Source organism: Ursus maritimus, unplaced genomic scaffold, assembly GCF_017311325.1.
Source record: "Ursus maritimus isolate PB19 unplaced genomic scaffold, ASM1731132v1 scaffold_8, whole genome shotgun sequence".
NCBI classification, from domain to species: domain Eukaryota; kingdom Metazoa; phylum Chordata; class Mammalia; order Carnivora; family Ursidae; genus Ursus; species Ursus maritimus.
This window is the reverse complement of record NW_024426996.1, coordinates 62,608,888-62,636,110: the sequence shown is the minus strand read 5'-3', so window position 1 is coordinate 62,636,110 and position 27,223 is coordinate 62,608,888. Positions and strand designations below refer to the sequence as shown.

The 27,223-nt window shown below is 37.8% G+C and overlaps 1 protein-coding gene across 3 annotated transcripts in view; it reads left to right on the top strand.

The window, feature by feature from the left end:
- Positions 1-1,175: 1,175 nt before the first annotated feature.
- Positions 1,176-27,223, top strand: part of ZCCHC4 (zinc finger CCHC-type containing 4) — a 45,720-nt gene continuing 19,672 nt past the window's right edge. For 2 of the 3 annotated variants that reach the window (XR_005833532.1, XM_040625326.1), the window contains exons 1-6: positions 1,176-1,341; positions 2,317-2,435; positions 3,204-3,286; positions 15,171-15,446; positions 15,899-15,979; positions 26,014-26,086. Coding sequence is in view for 2 of the 3 variants with exons in the window: in XM_040625326.1 (XP_040481260.1) it covers positions 1,215-1,341; positions 2,317-2,435; positions 3,204-3,286; positions 15,171-15,446; positions 15,899-15,979; positions 26,014-26,086 (759 nt within the window). In the remaining variant the exon portion in view is untranslated. The remainder of the gene's footprint in view (positions 1,342-2,316; positions 2,436-3,203; positions 3,287-15,170; positions 15,447-15,898; positions 15,980-26,013; positions 26,087-27,223) is intronic. The other variant, XM_008685853.2, reaches the window with a different exon arrangement.

Below are 27,223 nucleotides of genomic sequence, written 5' to 3'. Positions count from 1 at the left end.
AATAATATCATCTTTATCTACAAAAATCTGGCTGGGATTTTGATAGAAATTGTGTTAAACTTTTTTTTGAAGATTTTTATTTATTCACTTGAGAGAGAGTGAGAGAGAGAGAGAGAGTATGAGCTGGGGGGAGGGCCAGAGGTTGAGGGAGAAGTAGGCTCCCCCCTGAGCAGGGAGCCCCATGAGGGCTGGATCTCAGGATCCTGGGATCAGGATCCGAGCCAAAGGCAGATGCTTAAACAACTGAGACACCCAGGCACCCCTGAAATTGTTTTAAACTTGTACAAGCACTAAACCCGGGGAGAACTGACATCTTCACGATGTTGGTAACACAGTCTTTACGTTTATTTAGATCGTTGATTTTTCATTAGCATTTAGTTGTGTTCTGTATACAAGTCCTGTACATATTTTGTTAGATTTACACCTAAGTATTTAATTTATCTGAGCAATTGTAAGTGGTGTTTTATTTCTAGTTTGGATGTTCATGGGATCATTCCTAGTACAAAGAAGTATGATTGGTTTTTGTATGTTTGTTTATCTGGTATCTTCCAACCTTGCTGAACTCAATTTCAGCTGGAATTATTTTTGCAGATTCCTTGGCATTTTCTATGTAGACAATCATGTCATATGCAAAGAGGGGCTGCTTTATTTCTCTCTCTCTGACGTATTAATGTGGATGGATGTGCAACTGTAACGTGCAACGGGAAGTGCAGCCCAAGAGGTAGAAGAGGACAGTGTGACTCTGACTTCGGGAAAACAAAAGAAGAGGATATTTCCTCAAAGGCGGTTGCTGCAGCTATTTCTATTGTCAGGTGCTGGTGGTGGTAAGGTTGCCTTTTGGTCTTAAAACCCCACCAAATCTTTGCTCAAGAGAGTCATCTCAGCTTTTGGCTGTATTCTTACGAGAGGAGGGTACTTGAGGTGCTAAGGGTAAAGCAGAAAATAGGTAGCTTATTGCACAGGTCCAGTAAATTGCCTACAAACACCCCCACCCTCGTCCCTTACCCCCAAAACCTCTACCCCTGGCCGCCCTCCAGGGATCCCTTAGGGGCAGCCAGGGGCAGAAGGGACTGCTTTTCGGGGCGGAGCTGCAGCCCGGGAGGCCTCAGTTCCTCCTAACCGCGCGGGGGCGCTGTGAGTCCTCGTACGGCGCGGCGGCACTCTTTCTCAGACTCCTCTGTTTGGACTGAGGCTTTCGGGACGGTGGCGGGAAGATGGCGGCACCCAGGGACTGGCTGGGAACAGTAGAGGCAGAGGGGATCGCGGGTCGTCAGGGCAGCTCGGGAGTGGAGGTGGTATTTCCTTCCGATCCTGCCACACCCGCTCCGCTGTGCCCTCACGGTGGGTGTGCGTCTGGGCTCAGCCAAGCTGTCCGGCGCGAGGGGCAGAGGTTAGCCTGAAGATACTTTGGGCTTCGCAGGGCTCCCAGATTTTTATCTTCCTCTCTTTCACCATGTGTGATGTCAAAAAAACGGCCTTTCCTGGGGACGTAGTGTTTTCAGTTTACTTAAGAAACTGTCATAGAAAGTCCTCACTGTGGTGGTTTTGGCTCCGTGGCTATTATATTTTTTCCCCCCTCAAGAGAAGAGGCAGAGTCTAGGCAAAGGGGATGCATGTTACTGAGTAAATCCGTTAAGTACTTGGGGATTTCATTGGTTGTTTTGCTGTCTTTTTATTTTAAAAAGTTAGGGGAAAGGATAGCACGAATTATTGCTTAGAAACCAGACCCAGTTTTTCTCTAATTTGTGGAGAGAGGATGTGCCCAACTCCAAAAGCTCAGATTTTCACTGAAAGGATAACTGGGTGGAGGTGGCAAAGTGCTCCGCTCTCATATTTTAGTCTAAGGACCCAGATCACTCACCATGTAGACAGCAACTGACAAGGCATTTTCTTTCTGCAGAGACTAGTTTTCAAGAGTTGTGTCTCCGGTGATGAGTGCCTAAATATGAGAGGGGAAAATTATGTAATTAAACAGAGCGGTGGGTTTAATTATGACAAATTGTGCATAAAACCAAATAAAGTTTTATTTAAGAGAGGTGAGGGGCGCCTGGGTGGCGCAGCGGTTAAGCGTCTGCCTTCGGCTCAGGGCGTGATCCTGGCGTTATGGGATCGAGCCCCACATCAGGCTCCAACGCTAGGAGCCTGCTTCTTCCTCTCCCACTCCCCCTGCTTGTGTTCCCACTCTCACTGGCTGTCTCTATCTCTGTCAAATAAATAAATAAATAAAATCTTAAAAAAAAAATAAGAGAGGTGAAAACTAGGCACTTGATGTAGATGACTGTTGTTTGACATGTTTTTTTCCCATTCCGGAACTAGGACCCACTCTTCTGTTTGTAAAGGTGAACCAAGGAAAAGAAGAAGCACGGAGATTTTATGCCTGCTCAGCCTGTAGAGATAGAAAAGAGTGTAATTTTTTTCAGTGGGAAGATGAAAAGGTATATCAACTTTTTGGACATATATTTTTTTATTTCTGATGTGTGTGACAATTTGAGAATGTCTAAACCAATAAAAACATGCAGCTTGAGCATTAAGTGAGGTAAATCTCTTCAGATAGATGAAGATACACTTTGGGTTTTGGTTCTAAAGACTGGAGTTTATACTTACTCTAAACTTACTCTGAGTGCTGATGTTGTAAACAACTGTCTCAAAGACCCTTCCTTTAAGACTCTGAGGTGTCAGTACTGGGTGGCTGATCCTTTATTTGCAAATACAGATTTCTCCCTAAAGAGTTTGAGTTGTGATCATTCCAGAGAGTGTTTTAGAAAAACATTTTTTTTAACATTTGCACTGAGGACCCTTTATAGGGCTACTGTAGAACCGATGAAAGCACTTAGAGATATAGTTAGGAGCTTGGAGTCCTCTTGGACTCAGCTCCAGTTAAAGTTTCTGAAAGTTTTGTCTAGAAAAATTTCAGCTTTGTTAAGTTTATTGGAAAACAGTCTTGTTTACAACTCTTCTGCACAACTGTTAAAATCACCGTGTGTGAGATAATCGCTCAGTGCTTTAATATGTTAGGTATTACTTCATAGTACTCTGGAACTTTCCCAGTTTAATGCGTTTTTTTTGTTTTCCCCCAAAACAGATGCTGGTTTACAACATTGAACTGCTTTAATTGGCTTCTTGATGTCAGAATGTGATACCAGATTTTCTAGGATGGTAGCAAGTTTGATAGTTTATTAAATGGTGTTTTTATTCCTTTTCAGTTGTCAGGAGCTAGACTTGCTGCCCGTGAAGCTCATAACCGAAAATGTCAGCCTCCTCTATCCCGAACGCAGTGTGTGGAAAGGTGCTGATGTGTTGTCATTTTTATTTATTATTTTTGTTTTGTTTTTCCCTGTGCCTTTGTGTTTACTTTCATTAAAAAAAAAATGTATTGTGGTAAAATATATATAACATTAAATTTTACATTTTAATAATTTTAAGTATACATTTCGGTGGCGTTAATTACATCCACAGTGTTGTGCAGTTTTCACCATTACCTATTTCCAAAATCTTTTCATCACCCCAAACAGAAGCTCTGTTACTGTTGGACTCCCCATGCCAATTCCTTCCAAACCCTGGCAACCTCTACTATACTGTATGGATTTGACTATTCTAGCTACTTCATGTAAATGGAATCATATATTTGCCCTTTTATGCCTGGCTTATTGGCATGTTTTCTGGGTTCGTCCATGTTGTATGTGTCAGAACCTCCTCCTTTTTATGGCCAAATAATATTCCATTATATACACACACACACCCCACCTCTTGTTGATCTCTTTATTCATCAGTGACCACTTGGGTTGTTTTCCCCTTTTGGTTGTTGTGAATAATGCTCTAGTGAACATTGGCATATGACTGTTTGAATCTCTGTTTTCAGTTCTTTGACGTATATACCTAGGAGTGGAATTATTGGATCATACCGTAATTCTGTGTGTAGTTTTTCGGGGAACCACCAAACTTTTCTACAGTGGCTGCACCATTTTACATTTCCCACCAGCAATGTACCAGGGTTCCACTTTCTCCACGTCCTTGTCAACACTTACTATTTTCTGTTTTTTTATTATCTTAGTAGTTGTGATGTGTCATTGTTGGCATTGAATTTTGGGTCCCTAATGAGTAATGATGTTGATTATCTTTGTGTGCTTATTGGCCATTTGTGTATCTTCTTTGGAGAAATGTCTATTCAAGTCCTTCGTTCATTTTTAATAGGATTGTAATTTTTGTTGTTGAGTCGTGGGAGTTATTTATATGTTAAGGGATGTTATGCCCTTAACAGATAAACAATTTGTACAAACTTTCTCCTATTCTGTAGATTGCCTTTTCACTTTCTTGGTGATGTCCTTTGATGCACAGAGTTTTTAAATTTTGTTGAAGTCCAGTTTATCAGATTTTTGCTTTTGTTTTCTTTGCTTTTGATGTTATAGCTAGGAATCCATTGTCATATCCACTGTTAGGAAGATTTACCACGATGTTTCTTTTTTGAAATACTAAAAGAACTAAAACACTTTTTGAAAGCTGTGAACATCTCTTTTTAAAAAGCTACGTTGTTGAAATGTTTTATTGGGTGACTGGGAATTGAATCCTGGATTTAATTCTTTGGAGACCTGTGGAAAGCCGTCTCCTCCCGTGTCATCGGCCTTGTTTGTTTATGCTGGGAGAAGCTCCTTAAGAAACCCTTGGTCTGGGTTCCTGGTGACAAACAGGTTTTTACTGTCAGGGAAACTCCTTTGGTTACCTGGGCTGCTGTGTTCTGAAGGATTCTGAGGTCTTATCTATGTTAAGTGGAAAGGAGAACTTGGGTTTCTGTTCAAAATACCTTTCTTGAACTTTTTACGTTTTGAAGTCTTTTGATGGAGGAAGCTGTTTAAGATAACTTGATCAGTCCTAACCAAAGTACGTAATCAGTGAAAACTACTTACTACATGGAAATTCAATCAACAACAAAAAATATTTACAAGGGAGTTCATGTAAATTGAGCACTCCTGTGAGCTGGCTAGTGGGCGGTGTTTGACATGAGAATTATGTAATCTTGCTAAGGTGGTTTACTTAGATGAGAAAATTGAGGCCTGGGGAAGTTGAGTGACTCCGTTAAGTTCTTACTGCTAGAATGACCGAGCAGTGACTCCACTTATGCCTCTGATTCTAAAATGTTATTTTTATATATAAAAGCAGATCGTAATTAACATATGATGTGTAATGATTTAAGGAGATAAAATGTGAGTTATATAGAGATATAGTGAGATTATCATAAAGACATAGAATAGAATATCAAAGATGCAGAAAGTAGAAAGGAGAAAAATATCCCCCATGGTTTCTCCCTTTGAACCCATCACCTTGTTCATTTTGTAGTATTTTCTCCTGACTTTTTTTTTTTTTAACCTGTGCCAGAGTTTGTGTTTTACAAGGTCGTAGCCGTAATGTGTATACATAGTCTCTTGTACTTTGCCTTATGGATTTTATCTGATAAGCCTGTTTTTTTATGTTATGACATAAGGATATTGGTGATTCAATTAAACTCTGTAAGAAAATCTAGGTGATCTTGTTTCCTTGTGTAATAAAATTTTAGTCCGGAGCTAAGCCACTGTTCGGTCTTTGTACTGCCAGGGTGTGGTTTTTTGAAAATAGTTTTGGAAATTCATATTTCATATTAATTAGAAAATAAAAACTCTAGCTAAAATGTGAAGTATTAAAGAATTTTCAAAAGGTCATTTCTTGGAGGTCATACTTTCATCTCTAATCTAGTGCTGATTCTTGAGAGCATGTCTTAATAAAATACTTCTCAACATTTTAAATCATCTGTAACCCATAACCCTGGATTTTGTTGCCCAAGCTTGCTTGCTTCCTTCCATCCATGTATTCATTCTTTGTTGAGGGCTCAAAAAGAACTTAAAATACTGGTGATGGAGTTGAGATACACAAAGATAATGCAATGCTAAGAAGAATGTGCTCAGTGTAGAAAATATTGATGGGAAACACTGAGTGCTCTGGAAATCAGCAATGATACCGCTTCCTCATGCCGTCGCTGATCAATACAGTGGAAGGACATGAGACTTGAGCAGGTTTTGGAGGATGGAGGGAACTTGAAGCTTTTTGAAATGTAGTATCATTGATTTCACTGCCTCGCTTTGTGATCGATGCTGTCGTGCTTTCTTAGGGGCTTTCTGTGGAGCGAAACATTTGAAATCAGCCATTCCTCTAAAAATTTAAACTTTTGAAAGCTTTTTAAAATCAGAAGCTTGCTAACTTCCTTATTCTATGTTATTCAGTCACCTGTCCTCTTAGATGAGAAAACTGAGACTAGCCGTTCATCCTTGTGTGTACGTGAACCTAAGGGTGATGTACTATAACTTGAGATTGTAATTGTTTTCGAAGTTAACTTTCTACAACTCATTTATAAATTGTCTTATGAAATAAGTGCTCCATTTGGAAGTATTAAAACGCATTTAAACATGATTCCTGTTCTATAATGCAAACCTTCATCTGTCACTGTGGACTCACAATAGCTTTTCATTGATAATTTCTTTTCCAGATTGTTAGAAAGGAATTATGGTCGCTCGCAAGATAAATTGGCCCGTGTTACTTGATTTTTATTACGGAGCTGGTAGTGCTGCACAGATGTCTAGGAGCTATGAAATGGGATTAGATATGCGTTTTTTTAATCTCACTCTTTGAACCGTGCTTTATATTTCATGGGTTCAGTTGGCAGATTTACATTTTGTGTCTGAGATTTGACTTTCCTTATAGTTTTTAGCTGCCTGTTACACCCTAAAATGTTATTCTATTATGTGGTAAGTTGGCACCTTATTGTGACCTGTGAAGTCTTAGAGAAGATATATTTTAATGCTAAAATAAGCATTAATTTATGTGCATCCGTATAGTTTTGTTTAGTTGATATTTCATTTGGTTATGTTTTTTCAGAGCTCATTTAAACTCAGATTTTCAAGGTCTGCTATTAGGGAAATGCCATAAACATAATTCGTCTACTCCAGGAAAGGCAAATGGAACATCAAACGGAGATCAATAAATATGACATTTCGAAATGCTAGCCTGCAAATTGTGAATCATGCTGAGCCATGCAGCGGAATGAATTTCTTCTGCCCCCGGGTATGGGTAGAAAGTACACCGAGGAGGGAGTGCTGAGCAAGCCTCAGCCCTTACGCTCTCATGTTCCTCCTACCATACTTCTAAAAAACCTTGTTTCTGAATGTTAAATTTTAAAGCAGTATGCATGAATGATTATGATGTGATTTTGAATGAAAGAAGTATGCACGAGATCTCCCTTTATCTTTTGTCAAGAGAAGGTTAATAAATTAGCAGGGAAGCTTTCTGAGGAGCAGTTTTGACAAGGCACAAAGATATATAAGTGGAGGTTCATTTAACAGTGTTCTTCTTTTCCTTTGTTTAAAAGTAATTAAGCTTGGTGTTCTAAGCGCCGCAGAGAGTCCTGTGTGTGAACGAATTGTACCCCAGTCTTCCATGCTTTCAAGCCGTCTTTCATCTCTTCCTGGTGATTTGGCAGCTTCTCCTGCCCTCAGTGGGCATCACTTGGTGAGGGATAGGTGGTCCTTCTGATTGTGTTTAAGTAACAACCTGACACAGCTTTACCGATGGGGATCTTCCTTCTCTTTTTTCCTTTAAGGCCCTTGATTGTTGTCGTCATTCTTTCAAGGATGAGTATTTGCTTCCCTAATATGAAACGTATGTTCTGTTGCTCCGTTTGAGTTCCTGACCGCATGTATAATACCTTTGTGTTTTGGGACTGAAATTGTAGGTGATGGCAGTGACCCTCGCGTGTAGTTCCAACAGCGTGCTGTGCCGAGTCGGAGAGATGACAGCATGAAGGGCTGGGACAGGTTTGCACGTGGGGGGACCGTCTCAGCTACGTCATGACCTCTGTCTGGCTGATGGCATTGTATATCATATCTCAATGTCATAGATGCTAAAATGTGAAAACATACGCATCTTAGAAGTGATGAAGTGAGGTGGCTGGATTTTGCTTTGTGACCCAGTCTGATGGGCTTTCTTTTCATGGGTAGATTTAGCTCATTTGCAGAGTGGGTATAACAGACGCGCTTGATCTTGGTTTTGCTGTATTATTTTATGCTTTCTGGTTTTCTTGCTTCTCTTTGCTCTCTTTCACTATGTGGCATATGTTTTCTTTTTTTAATGTGTGTTTCTTCTATTTTTTTTATGGTTCTTATGGTTGCCTTTGTAGCTTTTTATGCTATATTTAATCCTTTTGTTTTTTTAGATTGTCTTCAGGCATCTAAAAATGAGAAATGATGAACTTGTATATTTAATCTTCTGATCTCTTTCTCTACAATCACTATCCGGTTTTGGTTGATCATTTCTTTTTAGGGATAATCTTTATGCCTTTGAATATTGCTTACAGCTTTTACTTGATTTTTCAGTTTTAAATGATATCTTTTGGCTTCTGACTCTAACACATGAGAAAATCAGTATACTTATACCATCTCCCACTTTCTCTGGGACTTCCCCCACCTCTTATATTTGGATTTATATTATTTACATTTTGTACTCTAAATAAAATACCCATATTGTTCTGTTTTTATTCTGTGGTTAAGTAGATTCGGTGCTTACTGACAGCCCCTTTGCTGTAGTTCCTTCATTTATCTCCTATTTGGCTAAAATTCATCCTCTTGTGGTTTTTTCTTTTTAAATAAAAGTCTTATATTAATCAGAAATTTTAAATCAAAATCCCTATGTGGCTACTGTATGGTTCCTTCTACATGAAATATCCCAAACAGTCAAATCTACTGAGACAGAAAGTAGATTAGTGGTTGCTAGACGCTGGGGGTTGGGGAATGGGGAGTGACTGCCGATGGGTACAGGGTTTCTTTTTGAGGTGATGAGATTGTTCTGGAATAAGATCATGGTGATGATTACCCAACTCCGTGAACATTCTAAAAACCACTGAATTGTACACTTTAAAAGGGAGATTGTGTGGTATATGAATTAAATTTCAGTAAAAAAATAAAATCTGTGTGTGGCAATAGAATCAAATAGTTCAAAAACCAAGTAGAGGTTTTACAAAGAACGTACCCCTGCCTCCACCTGTGCATTTTGCCTTCCCCAGCAGCAACTATAGTCAGCTCTTTTGGCTAATTATTTTAGAACTTACCTTCCTGTCTGTGAAATACAAAACATGCTTATATTGCTATTTCTTGATTTATCAAGTTTTGAAATTATCTATTTCCTGTGGAACTTGAGGGTTTATCTTTCTATCTCTCCTCCCCTGCCTTCTTCCCTCCACCTTCACCCCTCCCCCTAACCCATACCTTTTCCCTACCCCATTTGATTATGTAAATATTCATAATTCATAAATTCATAATGAAAATTTATCATAATTTTGGTTAGATTCATGTTTTAGTGTTTGTGTTATTATAACCATATAAGTGCTGCTCAGAGCTAAACCTTGTAATAAATCAAAATAAGTTTTTTTCTTTCCTACACAGCTTTTTGTTTTCTTTGGAGTTAATAATAGTCTTGGGGTTTTTTTTATTATTATAGCTGCTATTTGCTTATTTATGTGCTTATCACTGCTTCAACTGCAAACTCCCTGCCAGTTGTCTGCATCTTTTAAGAATATTCAGATGTAGCATAGTCCATTGGTTTCATCTTCTTGGAGAAATCCGTCCTAAGGCTTTCAGAAACACTCCAGTCTGAAATGCCCTTTTACCTGGCACCCAGCTATCCTGCAGGTACTTCAGTAAGGACCCAGATTGTATGATTACCTAGCCTGAGTTCTTCTAAGTCCCAAAATATTTGTTTACTTCCTTTATTCTTGAATAGCACTGATTCAGCTATCAAATTATCCAGATTACATGTTTTCCTTGGGACGATTGCAGGATTGCTTCATATCCTCCAGAGAAGTACTTCTTAAATTATCTCCGTGAAAGATCAATCTTTTGTTCGTTTGCTTGGTTTATGTTCTTGTTTTTAGTCTCTACCCATTAGGATCAGATACTTCTGTAAATATAATGAAAATAAATTACTAGGAAATAAAATGAAAAAAAAAAAGAGAAGACATACAGACTACAAGCCCACATTTTTTATTAGTTTGAACAGACATAAAAGTGCTCTAATTGGTATAAAAATTTCTAAACAAAGACTCTTGATATCTGTCTTTGTCTCATCAGGAACTGGTAATAGTTGACTGCCAGCACCGGTGCATGGCCCCTCTGTGAGGAACACTGTTCTAGAGTTAAATTTGGTATAATAGAAGTCTGAAGCCATGGGGCGCCAGCGGTTAAGCGTCTGCCTTCAGCTCAGGGCGTGATCCTGGCGTTATGGGATCGAGCCCCACATCAGGCTCCTCTGCTAGGAGCCTGCTTCTTCCTCTCCCACTCCCCCTGCTTGTGTTCCCTCTCTCGCTGGCTGTCTCTATCTCTGTCGAATAAATAAATAAAATCTTTAAAAAAAAAAAGTCTGAAGCCAACCTGATTTTTACCACCCAACAGTTTTGAAATCTGTGTTTCTGGAAATATCTTTATCTATGCTGATACTTGGTTTATCCCTGTGCAGATGATGGAATTCTATGTTGGAAATATTTTTCCCTCAGAATTTGGAAGGCAATGTTCCATTTACTTTTGTCTTCATTATAGCTGTTGAGAAGTTCAAGTTCAGAAAGTTCATTGCTGATCTCGTAAATGATCTGTGATCCGTTTGATCCCTTTGTCATTTTTTTTAGAATCTTACTATTCCTACAGGTGTGACATTTCATGATTACTTATCTGTTATATTCTGTTTTGCTGGGTATTAGGTAAATCCTTTCAAACTAGAAACTCATGTTCTTCAATTCTGAGAAATTTCCCAGATTATATTCCCATTGCCAAAGAATGAAAAACCAAATCGCATGTGATTTAGGGCTGAGTACAACCCATTTTTTGCTTAGTATTTTCTGGGGTCATCTTTGCTTGTTTTCTTTGAGTTTAATTCTTTAAAAATCTTCTATTACAGACAATTTCAGGCATATGCAAAAGCAGAGAGAACAGAGTAAAGAATCTCCTACTCCCACACCCAGCTTCATCAGTCATCAATATGTGGCTAATTTTATTTCACCTGGACCTTCTATCCTGACCTCCAGTGTAAATACTATATAATTTTACCCATAAATATGTTTCTGTGTATCTCAAGAAATAAGGCCTTAAAAAAATAATCACAATACTGTTAAAATACCTAAAAAATGAATAATTCCTTAATATTATATAACATGCAGTTAGTATTCACATTTCTCTGATTAGCCTATAAATGCCATTTTATAATTGGTTTTTCAAATCAGGATCCAGACAGGGTTTATGCATTGTAGTTGGTTGATATCTTTAATCATTTGTTGAAGAAACAGAGTAATTTGTCCTATAGAATTCCTCACATTCTGGATTTGTTGATTGCATGCTGTAATGTTTAACATTTATTCTATCCCTGTATTTCTTGTAGCGGTATCATAAGACTCAAGTTCAGTTTTAGGGGGCAATACTCTTTTGTAAGTAATGTGGTATATTTCCTTTTGTATTACATAGAAAATGTCTGGTTACTCACTTCGTGTGATTTTAAGATTGATCATGTGCAGATTAGCCAGTCTATAAGCAATACAATTGATTTTGTATATTAATCTTCTATCCTGTAATCTCGATGAGTTTACTTACTAGTTGTGGCAACTTTTAAAAAATATTTCCTCAGAACTTTCTACATATACAGTCATGTTGTCTGTGTCTAGTTATGTTTCCTTTCCAATCTGTGACCTTTATTTCTTTTTCTTGTCTTATCAAAGTGGCTGGAATCCCCAGTCAATGTTGAACAGAAATGGTAAAAGTAGACATCTTTGCTTGTGTCCCAATCTTGGGAGGAATGTGTTTAGTCTTTTACCAGTATGGTGTTAAGCTATCAGTTTTTCTCAGATGCCCTTTATTAGGTTGTGGAAGTTCTCTTCTGTTCCTAGCTTCCTGATAATCTTTCTCGTGAAAGAGTGATTTTGTCAAGTGTTTTTTTTCCTGCATTTAAGGAGATGATTTTTTTTTTTTTTTAAGATTGTTAATATGGTGAATGCATTGATCAGATGCAAACATTGGAGCAGCCTGGAATTCCTGGGCTAACCTACACTTGATCGTGATCTGTTATCTTCTTTATATATTGTGGTTTTGATTTGCTAAAATTCCATTAATTTTTGAGTTTGTGTTTATGAGGTTTATTGGTCTTTGGTTTTCTTATAATTTTTTTTTCTGGTTTTGTATTGGGGTCATGCTGGGCTAATGAAAGGAATTGAGAACTGTACTTTATTCTTCAGTGTACTGGAAGAATTTGTGTAGAATTGATATTTCCTCACTATCTTCTTTTTTGCATTGTTTCCAGTGAGAAATCTGATATTATTCTTAATCTTTGTTCCTCTGTACGTGTCTTTTTTCTTCTGAGTTTAAGATTTTCTCTTTTTCACTGATTTTGAATGATTTTATTATGATGCATCTTGTAGTTTTCTTTGTGTTTCTTTTGCTTGAGGTTCTCTGAGCTTCTTGAATCTTTTGATGTAATTTTTGGAAAATTTCAGCCATATTTTTTTCAAAATTTTTTCTGCCCACCCTCCTTGGAGGTCCATTTTCATGTATTTTGGTCCCTTGGTGTTTCATTTTGGATAATTTCTAAGGCTATGCCTTCATACACACTGATCTTTTTTCTGTAATGTCTAAATTGCTGTTAATCCCATCTAGGATATTTTTCAGCTCAGACAATTAAAGAAAATCTTTAAAGTTCAATTTGGGTCTTTTTAATATTTTCTGTTTTTACTTAACAGGCTCATGTTTTTTTCTACCACTTGAATATATGGAGTATAGTTATAGTAAATGGTTCTAACGTCTCTGTCTACTGATTATAGCATCTCTCATTTCTGACTCAGTATAAACTGATTGTTTTTGTTTTTGCCCCTGGTCATGGGTCATGTTTTCCTGTTTCTCACACACCTGGTAATACTTGATTCAGTGCTGGCAGTGTCCATTTTACCTTGTTGTATCCTGGGTATTTTTATTCCTTTACATATTTTTGAGCTTTGTTCTGGAACACAGTTGTTACTTGGCTATAGTTTGGTACTCTCGAGCAGGATTTGGCAAACTACAGGGCTCAGTTCTGTTCATTTACATTGGGTTTGTAGTTCCTTTTGTGCTACGGTCACAGTGTAGGTGTGGCAGGGAAACCAGATGGCCTGCCAAGCTCGATGTTTATTACCTGATCCTGTACAGAAAAGGTTTGTCGTTCCCTGCTTTTGAAGGCTTATCTTTAAGCTTTTTGGCAAGACTAGAGCACCTTGGGGAGCAGGGCTAATTGCTCCCCCCTCCTGAAGCAGTTACCCTCCTCAGCACCCTACCTGATGCTTGTGTTTTACGAGGTTTCTCACTCGGGCACGTTGGTCGACAACCGTTCCGTATCCTGTTGGGTATGTGGTGATTTTTCCACCTGCTCCTTTCCAGTGGTTCTGTCCCTCGCTCTGGGTACTTTCTTCACTTGCACGTGCTGCTCAGTACTCAGCGACAGCCTTGAGGGGAATCACGGCAAACCGTGGAGCTCTCTCTCTCAGTGTCCTGCTTTCTGGCCTGTGGACTCCACGTATGTATTCTCTAGTACTCGGCCCTGTGAATTCTAGCTGCCCTCGCCTCCACCGCTTCTCAGCTCTGCCTCATCAATTCATGGAGCTGTGTTTGGGTTCTCTGTGCCCGTGTTGCCTGCTCTCCACAGGCAGTAAACTGGACAGGCGTAGCACTCCCTCATGGGTTCCCTTCTCTTATTCACCATTGGGCTGCCAGTTGGCCATTATCTTACAACAAAAAATTTTTTGAGGTCCGGGATGGTAAATCTGGTCTCTGTGACTCTATCATGGCTGGATGTGGAAGTCTTCAACCCTTAACATTTCATAACGAAAGGTAATAGTAGTAAATTCAGTGTTTCTGCTGCTGGAGAATGTACTGGTTCTTTCTACTGCATTTCATGTCTTAGGGGCCCTTTTCTCTACTGACATTCTTGTTTTGAATTACTATAAAAGTTTCCCCTAAAATCGCTTTCCCTTTCCTTTCCAGCCATAGATAAAGCTGTCAGAAGCACAGTTATCATGGAAAGAGAAACATTTAAATTACTGGCACGATAAGCTTATTTCTTGCTGTAGCCATTCAGAATATCGATTTGTCACTGCCTTGGGTGCTTTGAAGTAAAGCTATGCTTAGATATGAAAAGTTTTAAAACTCACTTTGATTCTATGTGAAGTTCACAGTTTTTACAGTGCAGTTCTAGAGGTTAGTTCAGTTGAAACTGTGTGACTCTTCTCAAACTCTAAGAATCCTTTAGCGCACTATTTGACATGCTTAGATTTAGACATGCCGACCCGCTGTGGGCCTCGATAATGTTGTTTTTCTTTGGTTTTCTTACTCTGATTTTGTAGGTGGTATTGCATATACAAAATCAGCAGTTTTAAAATAACGTGCCGTGATTATTTTCTCTCTCTAATTTTCTCTAATAAAATGAAAGGAAAAAAAAAACCCAAAGGGTAACTTTGAAATCCGATAGGAGGATGGCTTGAAAGAGATCAAATGGGATATCAGTATGGTTTTTTTTTTTTTTTTTTTTTAAGGCTTTGGATATTGTCTTGCTTTTGGGGGGATGAGCTTTTTCAGAACTGCTTTCCTCACTGCTGCTAAGAATAGAGGAACTTTGTAGGAACATTTTTTCTTTTAGGAGGTAATTTTTCTTGCTAAGTATGCCATAAAAAATTGAAGAATGATCTTAATTTCTCACTTTAAAATGATCGTCATACTGAGCCAGACTATTTAACACTTGAGAGTTAGAACACATGGATTTGTCAATAAATTTAAACGTGATAGTAGTCTCCATTACTACTAAGTTGTTTGAGTAATATATTATATTCACATTTTAAATGGATATCGATCCTCATTCAGTGACTGAATTGGAGCATCTCAATTCTTATAAAATTGCTGATTCTTTTCTACTTTGTAGGTCTGCAGCCAGACATAAATTCTAGCCAACAGTCCACTGATTTTTCTTACCTTTGCTTCTTTACACAGTACTCTTAAGGAGGTAATAGTACTTTGTGCCTGCTAAAAATAGCAAACAGAAATTGTCTTGACCACAACAAACTTAAAATGTATTACTTCGTGTTTAATTATGTCTTGAAGGTACTTGAAGTTTATTGAGTTGCCCTTGTCTCAGAGAAAGTTTTGTCAAAGATGTCAGCGGTTGCTGTTGCCAAACGACTGGGAGAAGCATCAGGAACATCGGGTAGTAGGTGATATTTCTATCGCCCAGTTAAAAAGGCCTAGTCAGCTTCTTTATCCACTGGAAAACAAGAAGACAAATGCCCAGTATTTGTTTGCTGATCGGAGCTGTCAGTTCTTGGTAGACCTACTTTCTACCCTTGGATTCACAAGAGTACTATGTGTTGGAACACCAAGGTATGTTATATGATTTTTTTAAAAACTTGGGCTATCCCCACTATTTAAACTGGAAGAAAAAAATTATCAGGTAGTTTTTTACTATGTTCTGGGACATAGCATGCGGTTTGAAATATACAAGAGAAGTATAAAGCACGGTCCCTCTCTTGAGGAGTTTGTAATCTATGTTACATTTGAGAGAAATCTTTATAGAGTTCTGATATATGATAGATTACCTCTGATTTGAGTTTTTAATTGTTTATAATTTTAGACTTCTCTTTTTCAAATAAGTTCTACCTTTTAAAAAAAATTTGAAAAACTGAAACCTTGGTTGTATCTGCCAAATTCTCTTCAGTGTTCATCGAAAGGTTAGAAATACCAGGAGAACATTGGTGGGGCTGTTTTGGTTTATTTGCGTATTATCTGTGGCATTTGTAATTCCTTATGAAGTTTGCCTTCATGAATTGTTTTAGGTTGCATGAGCTGATCAGATTGAAATCATCAGGTGAAAAGAAGTCTAACATTAAAAGCCTTTTATTGGATATTGATTTTAGGTAGGTTTATAAAGTCTCATATTTATTCTCATTCATTGTCTCCTGTTTCTGTTTAATGTTTTTCTCTTATTAATTGTTTATTACCTATTATAGTCCTTTAATGTTCAGAAGTAGTAATTGGTTAGAAGCTACCTTTTTAGTCATATAAATTCCCCTTGTAATCTTCCACGTTTCAAACAGCAAAGCCGTGGATTTTTTTTTTTTTTTTTTGCTGGGTGTGCTTCCTGAATTTTTTCATTGAATGTGTCTCATTGGCTTGGGCTTATAATTTACAGATAAATTCTCACTGAATGAAATTTCTTCTCATACACTTACTTTTCAAAGATAATTCTGAACTTCTTCCAGGATTTTGTTTCATTGTGATATTTTAATATATTTATTTTAATATTTACTTAATATATATTAATTTATTTTAATTCATTTTATTTGTTCTAATTCTTTTAATATATTTTATTTTAACACATTTTATTCATCTGAACTTATTTTAATGTATTTTACCAGGTGATGTGCAGATTGTCTTTCACTGGATATAGCCTGAAGTCAAGGGAGTGCAACGGGGAACAGATAGGTCTTAAAGCCGAGGATTAGCAGACAGATGGAGTATGTGGGAGAGGGTCAGAATTAAATGGCATCTGATGTGTTGGGACAAACAGAGATGAGACAGCCAGAGGAGCACACGTCGTGGCTCCCTTTAGGTGGTAATTTAGTAGCCTCTGTCTCCACCCACAGTCTCTGGGATCGTATAAACTTGGAGTACTCTTCCTACTTTCTGTAGTTGTTTGAATTCCAACTCCAATGGTGAGTCTCTAAAACACTGTGTTGTTAGTATCTTTTACCTGTTCTTGAATATATTGAAGGAGGCAGCACTATTTTTCTTTTTATTTAATCTGCTAGAGTCTGTTCGGCCAACTTTCCAATATTTGTTGGAGAAAACCTATGAAATTACATGTGCTTTCTCTGTAAAAACAAGGCGGACAGATTTTTGAAGTGCAGAAAGTCACAACAAGAAGTACAGCTTTTGTAATTTATTTATTTATTTTTAGATTTCCAGGTCCACTTTAGGGTGTCCAATAGACGCAGCTACATTTCTCAGAGAGAAGCCACACTTTCCGTAGCCTCTTATTCCCTATTAACAGGACTAGCATAGTTCACTAATCTCTGCTTAACCTGAGTGATACTTAGTACAATGGAATTCCATGGGTGATAATACAGACTTTTTAAGAGAAACTCAGTTTCTTTTTCTTAAATTGAGATATAGTGCACTGAAAACCCACCAAGTTAAGGTGCATATGCCAGTGGTTTAGGCTATATTCATTACGTTTTGCAGTAATCACCCTTCTCTAGAACATATCCATGACACTGAAAAGAAACCCTCTCCCCACTTTCCCTGACGATCAGTGATTTGCTTTCTGTCTCTGTGGGTCTGTCTGTTCTGGGTGTGTTCTATAAATGGCATCCTGCCCTGTGTGACCTAGGCTTATGGCTTCTTTCACACCCAGCTAACAGTACGTAACAGTACTTTACCCTTTCGTGGCTGTATTAACGTGCCACTGAATAGATGTATCAGATGCTTTAAATACCAAATTCCTTTCCTAGAGAATGACTGCTAAATTATTGTAAATATACTATTTTAAAGGTAGAAGCTTAACTCTGGGGTTCTTATCATAACAATACAAACAATAACTGGTGTTTGCATTGGGTGTTTGCATGGGTGCTTGTCCCCTGTGAAACCCTGCTAGACCTCAGTCAGTCCTCACAGGAGCCTCCCCTATAAGGTGGGTGCTGTTATCCTCCTCATTTTCCAGCTGAGAAAACCGAGGTACGAAGAGGTGAAATAACTTGACTTCACAGTGACGAGTGGCCAAGTCAGGATTCAAACCCAGTCAGTGGGGCTCCAAAAATTAAGATACCCTCTGGAAATAACTTCGCTTTTGAATTTCTTTATATGAGCCTTTTTTATATACCCCATTTCTCTCATGTCATCCTTCTGTCTCTCCCTTTCTCCATCTACCCCTGTGCCTATTCCACGAAGGTTCACATGAGTCTGTAACGGGTTTGCAGGTTATTCATAAATTTAGAATAAGGCTCTCCTTTGTCAGGTACCTTTCATTGGAGCCCTGGAAATCTGTTTATGTCAGAGAGGACATATTGGCTCATATGACGAGCCTAGGATATAGCAGGCCTCAGTGCAGGCGAGGTCCTAGGCCTTGCCCAGTGTTGTTCGGACTCTGTCTTTCTCTCTCCACCTCTCGTTCTGTCTTTCTTGGGATTGGCTTTCTGTTCCAGTTTACTTCCCACTCACTGCCAGGGATTTTGGCAGCAGCAGCTTTCAGCTTATGTAGTCCCAGCTTACCTCTCTGGGAGACAGAGGCGCTCTTTCCTGAGAGCCCCAGCGCACAGCTCCTGGGAGGGACTGGCTTGGCTGGGGCTGGATACCTGTTCCAGAACCTTCTCTGTGGCCTGGCAGGTAGGGTGCGCTGGCAGCCCTGACCAAACACGTAGAATGGGTTCACCAAAGGAAACCCTCTCCAACCATAGGTGCACAAGAGACAAAAATACAAAAACAAAAACAAAACACAAGTTCACAACGGAATTATTTAACATAACGTGTATCAGTTGTAAGCAGCGCTCACATTCCTCCCTTTGGGACTTCTACCTCGTTGAAAATGGTACAGTGCTGTCTTTCTAATAGTATGGTTCTTTGAAGTTATACAGTTTGTATTCTGATTTCATTCAAGTCAATCTTTTTCTAAGCTAGTTGTGGTGGACTGGTTTATACACAAACTAGAAAAAAATCTGATTCATCTTGACTTGTTCATATGTCAAGGATCTCTGGTGCACTGTTTTTTTTTTAAGCTTTTTGAAGAGAATGATCTTTAATTCTGTCACCCAAAACATTCTCGATTTTGGCTTTTTAGACCTTTGTTATGTATATAAACATTTTAGAAAGAATCAGATAGTCTTTTTTTCCCCCACTGTGTATCAGGCGTATTTTAGTCTTTTAAATTGAGACATATTTCACATAGAAAAAAGGTTTTTAGTATTATTCACAAGGTTGTGCAACCATCACCACTACGTAATTCCAGAACATTTCCATCATCTTTGATGGAGGTGTCTCCATCAAAGTGGTCCCAATAGGTGACCTCTCCTCTTTTCTGCCACCCCCAGCCCTTGGCCACCACTAATCCACTTTCTGTCTCTATAGATTTGCTTATTCCGGATATTTCATAAAAATGGACCCATACAATATGTGACCTTCAGTATCTGGCTTCTTTCATTTAGCCTGGTATTTTCAAAGTTCATGATGTTATAGCAAGTCAGTACTTAATTCCTTTTTATGGCTGAATAATACTCCATTATAAGGATATACCAAATTTTGTTTATCCATTCATCAGGTTATGGACATTTGTGTTGCTTCCATGCTTTGGCTGTTTTGAATAACGCAGCTGTGAAAATTTACGTACAAGTTTTGTATAAATATAGGTTTTATTATCTCTTGGGTACTGTGTTAATTTGTTAGGGCTGCAATAACAAAATAACTAGAGATTGGGTGACTTCAACAGTAATTTACTGTCTCAGTTCTGGTTGCTACAAGTTAAAGATCAAGGTGTCAGTAGGTTTGGTGACTTCTGAGGCCTCTCTCCTTTGGTTGCAGTTGGCCTTCTCACTGTATTCTCACGTGACCTCTCCTCTGTGTGTGTACATCCCCAGTTTCTTTTTGTGCGTCCAAATGTCCCCTTTCATAAGGACGCCAGTCATTTTGTATCATGGACTACCCTAATGACATCATTCCATTTTATTTTATTTATTTTATTTTTTTAACATTTTTTAATTTATTATTGTCTATGGCCGCTGTTATTCTACAACGATGGAGTTGACTTATGAGAGAAGCCATATGACCCGCAAAACCTAAATTGTTTCCTATTTGGCCTTTTACTAAAAAAAAAATGTCAAACTCTGCTCTATAGTAAATGTCCTTAATCTGTATGAAATACGCATAAAAAATGAAAATGTAAAATTATAAACATTTTTAAAATATAGAGCTGTATTTACTAAGTCTTTGGGTGGGGAAACTCTTTAACATGTTACTATAAGGAAAAAATAGATTTAATAGATTTTGGAAAATACTAGAACTTTCTATGGTAAAAAACAATTATAAAGGTACTTCCATTTTAGGCAGATGGAATAGATACAGCTTTCCTTATTCCTTCTGCTAAGGAAGAGCTCAGAATTCTGTACATCTTCTGGGACTGCATTGTTTTCTGGCTTTCATAGTTTCTGTTGAAAAGTCAGTTTGAAATCTTAGTCTTTAAAGGGAATATGTCTGTTTTCCTCTGACTACTTTTAAGATTTTCAGCCTTTTTAAAATTTTTATTTATTTTTTTATAATAATTTTTTATTATGTTATGTTTTGATGTGGTGTTCCATGATTCATTATTTGCGTATAACACCCAGTGCACCATGCAATATGTGCCCTCCTTAATACCCATCACCGGCCTATAGACCTCATTTTATCTTAATCACCTTTTTAAAAGCTCTGTCTCCAAATACAGTCACAGTCTGAGATACTGGGGGTTAGGGGTTCAATAGATAAATGTTACAACTCAGCCCATAACAGGTATTTATCTTAGGAGTGGAATTGCTGGGTAATGTGGTGACTCTACATTTAACTCCTTGAGGAACTGCTAAACTGTTTTCTAAGGTGACGGCCATTTTATATTTCCACTAGCAATATATGAGTGTTCCAATTTCTCCACATTCTTGTCAGCTCTTGTTATTGGCTGTATTTTTAAATTAATTAATTAATTAATTAATTCGTTTTTTGAGAGAATGAGCACCTACAGGCAGGGGCAGGGGTAGAGGGAGATGGAGAGAGGGAATCTTAAGCAGGCTCCACACCCAGCGTGGAGCCCAACTCAGGGCTTGATCTCATGACCCTGAGATCTTGACCCTGAGATCATGACTTGAGCTGAAATCAAGAGTCAGACGCTTAACCGGCTGAACCACCCAGACGCCCCTACTGTCTCTCCTCCTAATGTGGTATCTCATTGTGATTTTGATTTGCGTTTTATTGATGGCTCATGATGCTGAGCATCTTTTCATGTCCTTGTATACCATTTGTTTATCTTTTTGGAGAAGTGCCTATTCAGTCCTTTTCCCGTTTTTTAATTGTTTTTTTTTTTTTTAATTAAAAGAGTAAACATATTCTGGATACTAGACCCTTACTAGATATATGATTTGTAAATATTTTCTCCCTTTCTGTGGGCTGTCTATTCACTTGATTATGTCCAGTTTTCCTCCTTTTTCTTTGGTTGCTTGTGTTTTAGGTGTCATATCTTGCCAAATTCAAGGTCATGAATATATACACAATGTTTTCTTCTGAGAGTTTATGATTTTAGCTCTTACATTTAGGTCTTTGATCTATTTTGAGTTATTTTTTATGTATGGTGTGAGGTAGGGGCCCAACTTCATTCTTCTTCATGTGAATATCCAGTTGCCTCAGCACCATTTGTTGAAATAATTATTCTTCTCTCGTTGTGTTGTCTTGGCACCTAACTGAAAACCAAATGACCACAAATGTATGTGTTTATTTTTGGATTCTCAGTTCTGTTCATTTGATCTATGTTTATCCTTATGCCAGTTCCACACTGTCTTGATTACAGTTGCTTTGTAGTAAGTTTTGGTACTGGAAAGTGTGAGTCTTCCAGCTGTATTCTTTTTCAAGATTGTTTTGGCTATTGTGGATCTCTTACATTTCCATATGAATTTTAGGATTAGCTTGTCAACCTCTACAAAAAAGCCAGCTGGAATTTTTATAGGGATTTTGTTGCATTTTTTGATCAATTTGGGGAATCGTTTTTTTTTTTTTTAAAGATTTTATTTATTTATTCGACAGAGATAGAGACAGCCAGCGAGAGAGGGAATACAAGCAGGGGGAGTGGGAGAGGAAGAAGCAGGCTCATAGCGGAAGAGCCTGATGTGGGGCTCGATCCCATAACGCCGGGATCACGCCCTGAGCCGAAGGCAGACGCTTAACCGCTGTGCCACCCAGGCGCCCCAATTTGGGGAATAGTTTTAAATATTAAGTCTTCCAGTTCTTGGACATAAGAGGTCTTTGCATTTATTTAGTTCGTTTTTAATTTCTTCAAATGATGTTTTGTAGTTTTCAGTGTACAAGTTTTGCATGTCTCTGTTAACTTATTCCTAAGTATTTTACTCTTTTTGTTGCTACTAGACATTAAATTGTTCTTTAAATTTCATTTGGTATTGTTCATTGCTAGTCTCCTGATTTACTTTTTTTTAGAAAAATTGTGATAAATACACATAGATTAAAATTTACCATGTTAGTTATTTAAGGTACAGTTCGGTAGTGTTAAGTAAGTTAAATACCTTCCCATTGTCGTACAAGACATTCACCAGAACTCTTTTCATGGTAGCTGAATGACTTTTAATTTGAAAGATTTACATGGACCCTTCACTCTTAATTTAAGCTATATGTCTTGTAGTTTTACCTTTCTTGAGCCTGTATATTGAAATCTCCTGCACAGAGTAGGGGATGTGGATAGTTATTTTGTAACTTATTGGATATACTGATATTTTTTTTTCGTATCTATAAACTTCTGTGTATGTGTTGGAAACAAAAACTGAAGGTGTTGTATTAGTTAGTTTAGCTTCTTTTATACTGAATCAGTTCTGTGAAAGGTTGACATTGGATATTAAGAGACAGCTTGTTGGGGCACCTGGGTGACTCAGTCAGTTAAGCATCCGATTCTTGATTTTAGCTCAGGTCATAATCTCAGGGTTGTGAGACTGAACCCTGTGTTGGGCTCTGTGCTGGGTGTGGAGCCTGCTTGGGATTCTCTCTCCCTCTTCCTCTGCCCCCCCCCCCATAAATTAAATAAAAGAGAGAGAGAGAGAGCTCATTTATTGAAACACGTTAGTTACCAGAATGAACTGAGTCTGTTGCCTGTACTCATGATATTATGGGGTATGGAGTTGGTTCAGGTTTCTCACAAGGACCACAACTAAATCAGAAACAAGTTCCTGGGTGATACAGAGTGACAGCGAGTAGTTACTTTTGGCACTTTGACTTTGGTTTGTTGTTGCCCTACAAATGGTCTGTCCAAGGCTTCAGAGAACTACCTCAACTCCAGTGTTACATATGCTATAAATATCCTTTTCGGGGTGGGGGGTCTAAGAGATGAAGTTAACATTGGCGAAGATGGATTTTTATATGCTCCAATTTTAGCATGAAAGATGTGAAACTCTATTTGGCAAACTATCATCCAAATAAAGTTATATCAAAAAAATGAATTCCTTAGGTTCATTTCATGGACTAATTTTTATTCAGCTCTTGATTACATTTCCTGTGTATAGAGCATGTTTCATACTTGGTAACTGACTCTCATTTAAAGAGAATGAATGGCCAAATTAAATGAATGTCCTTTTGCAGTTTTCAAGTGCATGCATTTCTGATTGGTTTTGTTTGCCTTATTCAATAGAGAGAATAATTCTTTGAGGCCAATTTCATTTTAAGAGGGTAATGTTCAGTGATTTTTCATAATTTAAAATACGAAAAATTATGCTCCCTTGTTTGTATTTGATGGAAACTCAGAGCTGAAATCTGGCTTTTTTTCTCTCTCTGACTCTATTGCTACCCAGAATGTTTTGGACAAGTGTGCTGTGCTGAATTTTATGTAAATAAAATTCTCTTTTTTAATTTTTAAAAAATGACTATTGTGTCTTCAAGAAACAATACAAAAAAATGGAGAGGGGGTAGAAATATATTTTAAAAGGGATTGTATTTTCCATTGTTCATACTTAAAAGCAATGCAAGAAAGAAGAAAATCCTCAAATGATAGTTGATCCACAATGGTACTAATATTGAGATACACCTATATATAAAATAACTGATATATCTGTATTATCAGTTATTTGAAATTTAGTTAATTAGAAAGACATTTGTTTATTAATGGTAATTGACATTTTCCCACAGTTTTTGGAATGTTCATCAGGTTACAGTCTATGGTTCAAATGAATTTTTCAGTTATCCAAAATCTTTTGTTTATTCAGTGCAAATTTATGTTTTATGAAATCAGATATACTAACAGTATCTCAAATGATATTAAGGGACATTGTACTTGGAATGAACAGCTGTTCTTCTGTCTCTACAGAACAGGAAGAAATGGGTTTAGATTATAGGAGGAGAAATTTTGGTTGGATATAAACGTAATTCCCTAATATGAGGGGCATTAAGACATACATCTTTATAGCTGATATTTATTAAAATAGCGATGCCTAACATTTCAGTATATGTAGCTGCTTTGTATTAAACACTTTACACATATTATCTCACTTATACTTACCAGGTCCTATGAAGTAGACACTACTATTTCTTCCATTTTGTAGATGAAGAAACCAAGGCTCACCAAGGTTACATAGGTAATAAGTGAGACACCCAGTGGTTTGTTGTTTTTTTTTTTTTTAAGATTTTATTTTACTTGAGAGAGGGAGAACATGAGTGAACACAGGGAGGAGAAGAAGGGGTGGGAGAGGGTCAGGCTGAGTGCAGAGCCCTATGTGGGGCTCAGTTCCACGACCCTGAGGTCATGACCTGAGCCAAAATCAAGAGTTGAATGCCTAACCGACTGAGTCACCCGGGCACCCCAAGACCCAGTGTTTGAAACCAGACCGTCTGATTACAGAGCCTGTACCTTTTTTTTTTTTTTTTTTAAGATTTTATTTATTTATTTGACAGAGACGGCCAGCGAGAGAGGGAACACAAGCAGGGGGAGTGGGAGAGGAAGAAGCAGGCTCCTAGCGGAGGAGCCTGATGTGGGGCTCGATCCTAGAACGCTGGGATCACGCTTTGAGCCGAAGGAAGACGCTTAATGACTGCATCACTCAGGCACCCCCAGAGCCTGTACTTTTAACCATAGTGTAATATGAAGAGGATAAAGCAGGGCTGTCCATTAGACTAAATTCTCACCATGGTAGCAAGTCAGTTATGGACAGTAAGGGAGGAGTAGAAATAGAAGTGAAATGCCACTCTCACGATTTGGTTAAAGAAGTTGTGTAAGTAAGCATGTGTCCCTGATTTTTTTCACTAGGTTATGAATTCTGTAGAAAGATGGTGTGGTTTGTATGTGAACTGTTTATAACAAAATTTTGGAAGTTTAGGATCCTATGGTGATAACAAAGAAGTTTCTGTATTATACAAAAGACTCAGAATTCAATAAGAGCTAACAATGGGGAAGACGTAGAGACACCATACAAATACAATTAAGGAGTAAGGAAGGCTCAATCTTGTAAGAAATCAAATAAATGCAAATTTAAACCATAAGGTGCTATGAATTTTTAGTAAATTAGCAAAAATTTATAAAATGTTAATGCCCAAAGCTGGTACTCTCATTCATTTCTGATTGCATTTTAAAGTAGTATCTTAGAAGAATGAAATTGTTCAATCAGTAAATAAATATCTCTCTTTCCTGGCACTAATTCAGTAAATATGAAATGCACATACTTATTTTTCTTATATATTGAGAAGCATATTTTATTGAGCTAATCTGCAATAGACAAGAAATGCTTTGTATTAAATATTCTTTTTTGTTAACCACAGAAGAAAATAATTAACAGCTGTTGAGCAGAAATGTTGATTCAGTGTTTTTCTTGAAATTAGTAAGTATGAGAGATGTATTTTAATTGCCAACCCATCTCAAGTTGCGTAACAATCTATCAGTAATATCGTTGTTTCTCTATAATTCTGTGGTCTGATGGAACGTGTGAATTTTATATGTGAGTGTTCTCTAGTTTTGTCACTGGCTTATTAACTTGGGAACATAATTTAAGTTTGATACTCATTCATTGTTAGTGACTCCCTGAGATTTTGGGAAAAAGTATTCTTTATTTCAAAAAACTAAGGAATGATGAAATTGCTTTTATTAAAGGTGTGATTTCATAGTTTTAAAGTTTAGTATTTACTTACTAAATAGCCATAACTGGACAAATAACTACCATAATAAATTCTTTTACAGGTATTCACAGTTTTACATGGAAGATAGCTTTTGCCATTATAACATGTTTAACCATCACTTCTTTGATGGAAAGGTAAGAATTATGACCATTATCCTTCTTATTGTGAAAGAACAGATCCAGAGTACCTCCTTTCTTATTTTCTGAGAGTCCCTCAAGATCAAATCATGGCTGTTCTACCATTTATTGATTGGCATTTATTTTTCTTCATCCACTGAGGGTGTATTGAGCATCTAGAAGTGATTGTGCTATTCTTCTTTTGTGACTTTTCACTGCTTTTTGGATACAGACCCACTTTCTTACCAAGGGCCCCCAGGGCTCTGCCCAATCTGACCCCTGCCACCCTCCAGTCTCTCTTCTTATTCTTGCTCTGGGGTTTGTGTTTATGTTCCGGATGTATGACTTTCATCTGGGACTGGCTTTTCTGCCACGGGGGCTTTTGCCCATGCTGTTTCCTCTGCCTTCTAGTCTCATTTTGTTTTGTTAACTTCACCTCATCCTTCAAAGCTCTGTTCCAAGTCACTTTCTCTGGCCTCCCCTGACCCCCAGACAAGGTCAGGCTCTCCTTTGTAGCCTGGTACTGTAATTAAATAATTTTGTGGTTAGTTGTTTGATGTCTACCTCTCTGATAAATGTCATGTCCAGTTAAGGGGATTTATAGTTTTATTAAACTAATTCTTAAAAATTAGGGTCAATAGTGACCCCTAGGGGTGCCTGGGTGGCACAGTGGTTAAGCGTCTGCCTTCGGCTCAGGGCGTGATCCTGGCATTATGGGATTGAGCCCCACATCAGGCTCCTCCACTATGAGCCTGCTTCTTCCTCTCCCACTCCCCCTGCTTGTGTTCCCTCTCTCGCTGGCTGTCTCTCTCTCTGTCAAATAAATAAATAAAATCTTTAAAAAAAAAAATAGTGACCCCTAATCTGTGACCTCTGGATAATAATGATGTGTCAGTGTAGGTTCATTAGTTGCAGCAAATGTACCACTCTGGTGGGGGATGATGATAATGGGGGAGGCCGTCCATGGGTAGCAGGGGGTAGCTTCTTTCAATAATATGATGTTAGTAATGTCACTATGAATAGACAACATAGCAGAGCTTATACTTCTCCTAGATTGAGCTCTTTGCGAGTTGTCTTATAAAATAAAAACTATACCCAACCAAGTAATCACACCTGACAGGAAGTTGGCCGCAGCTGTATGGAATCATCAGGACC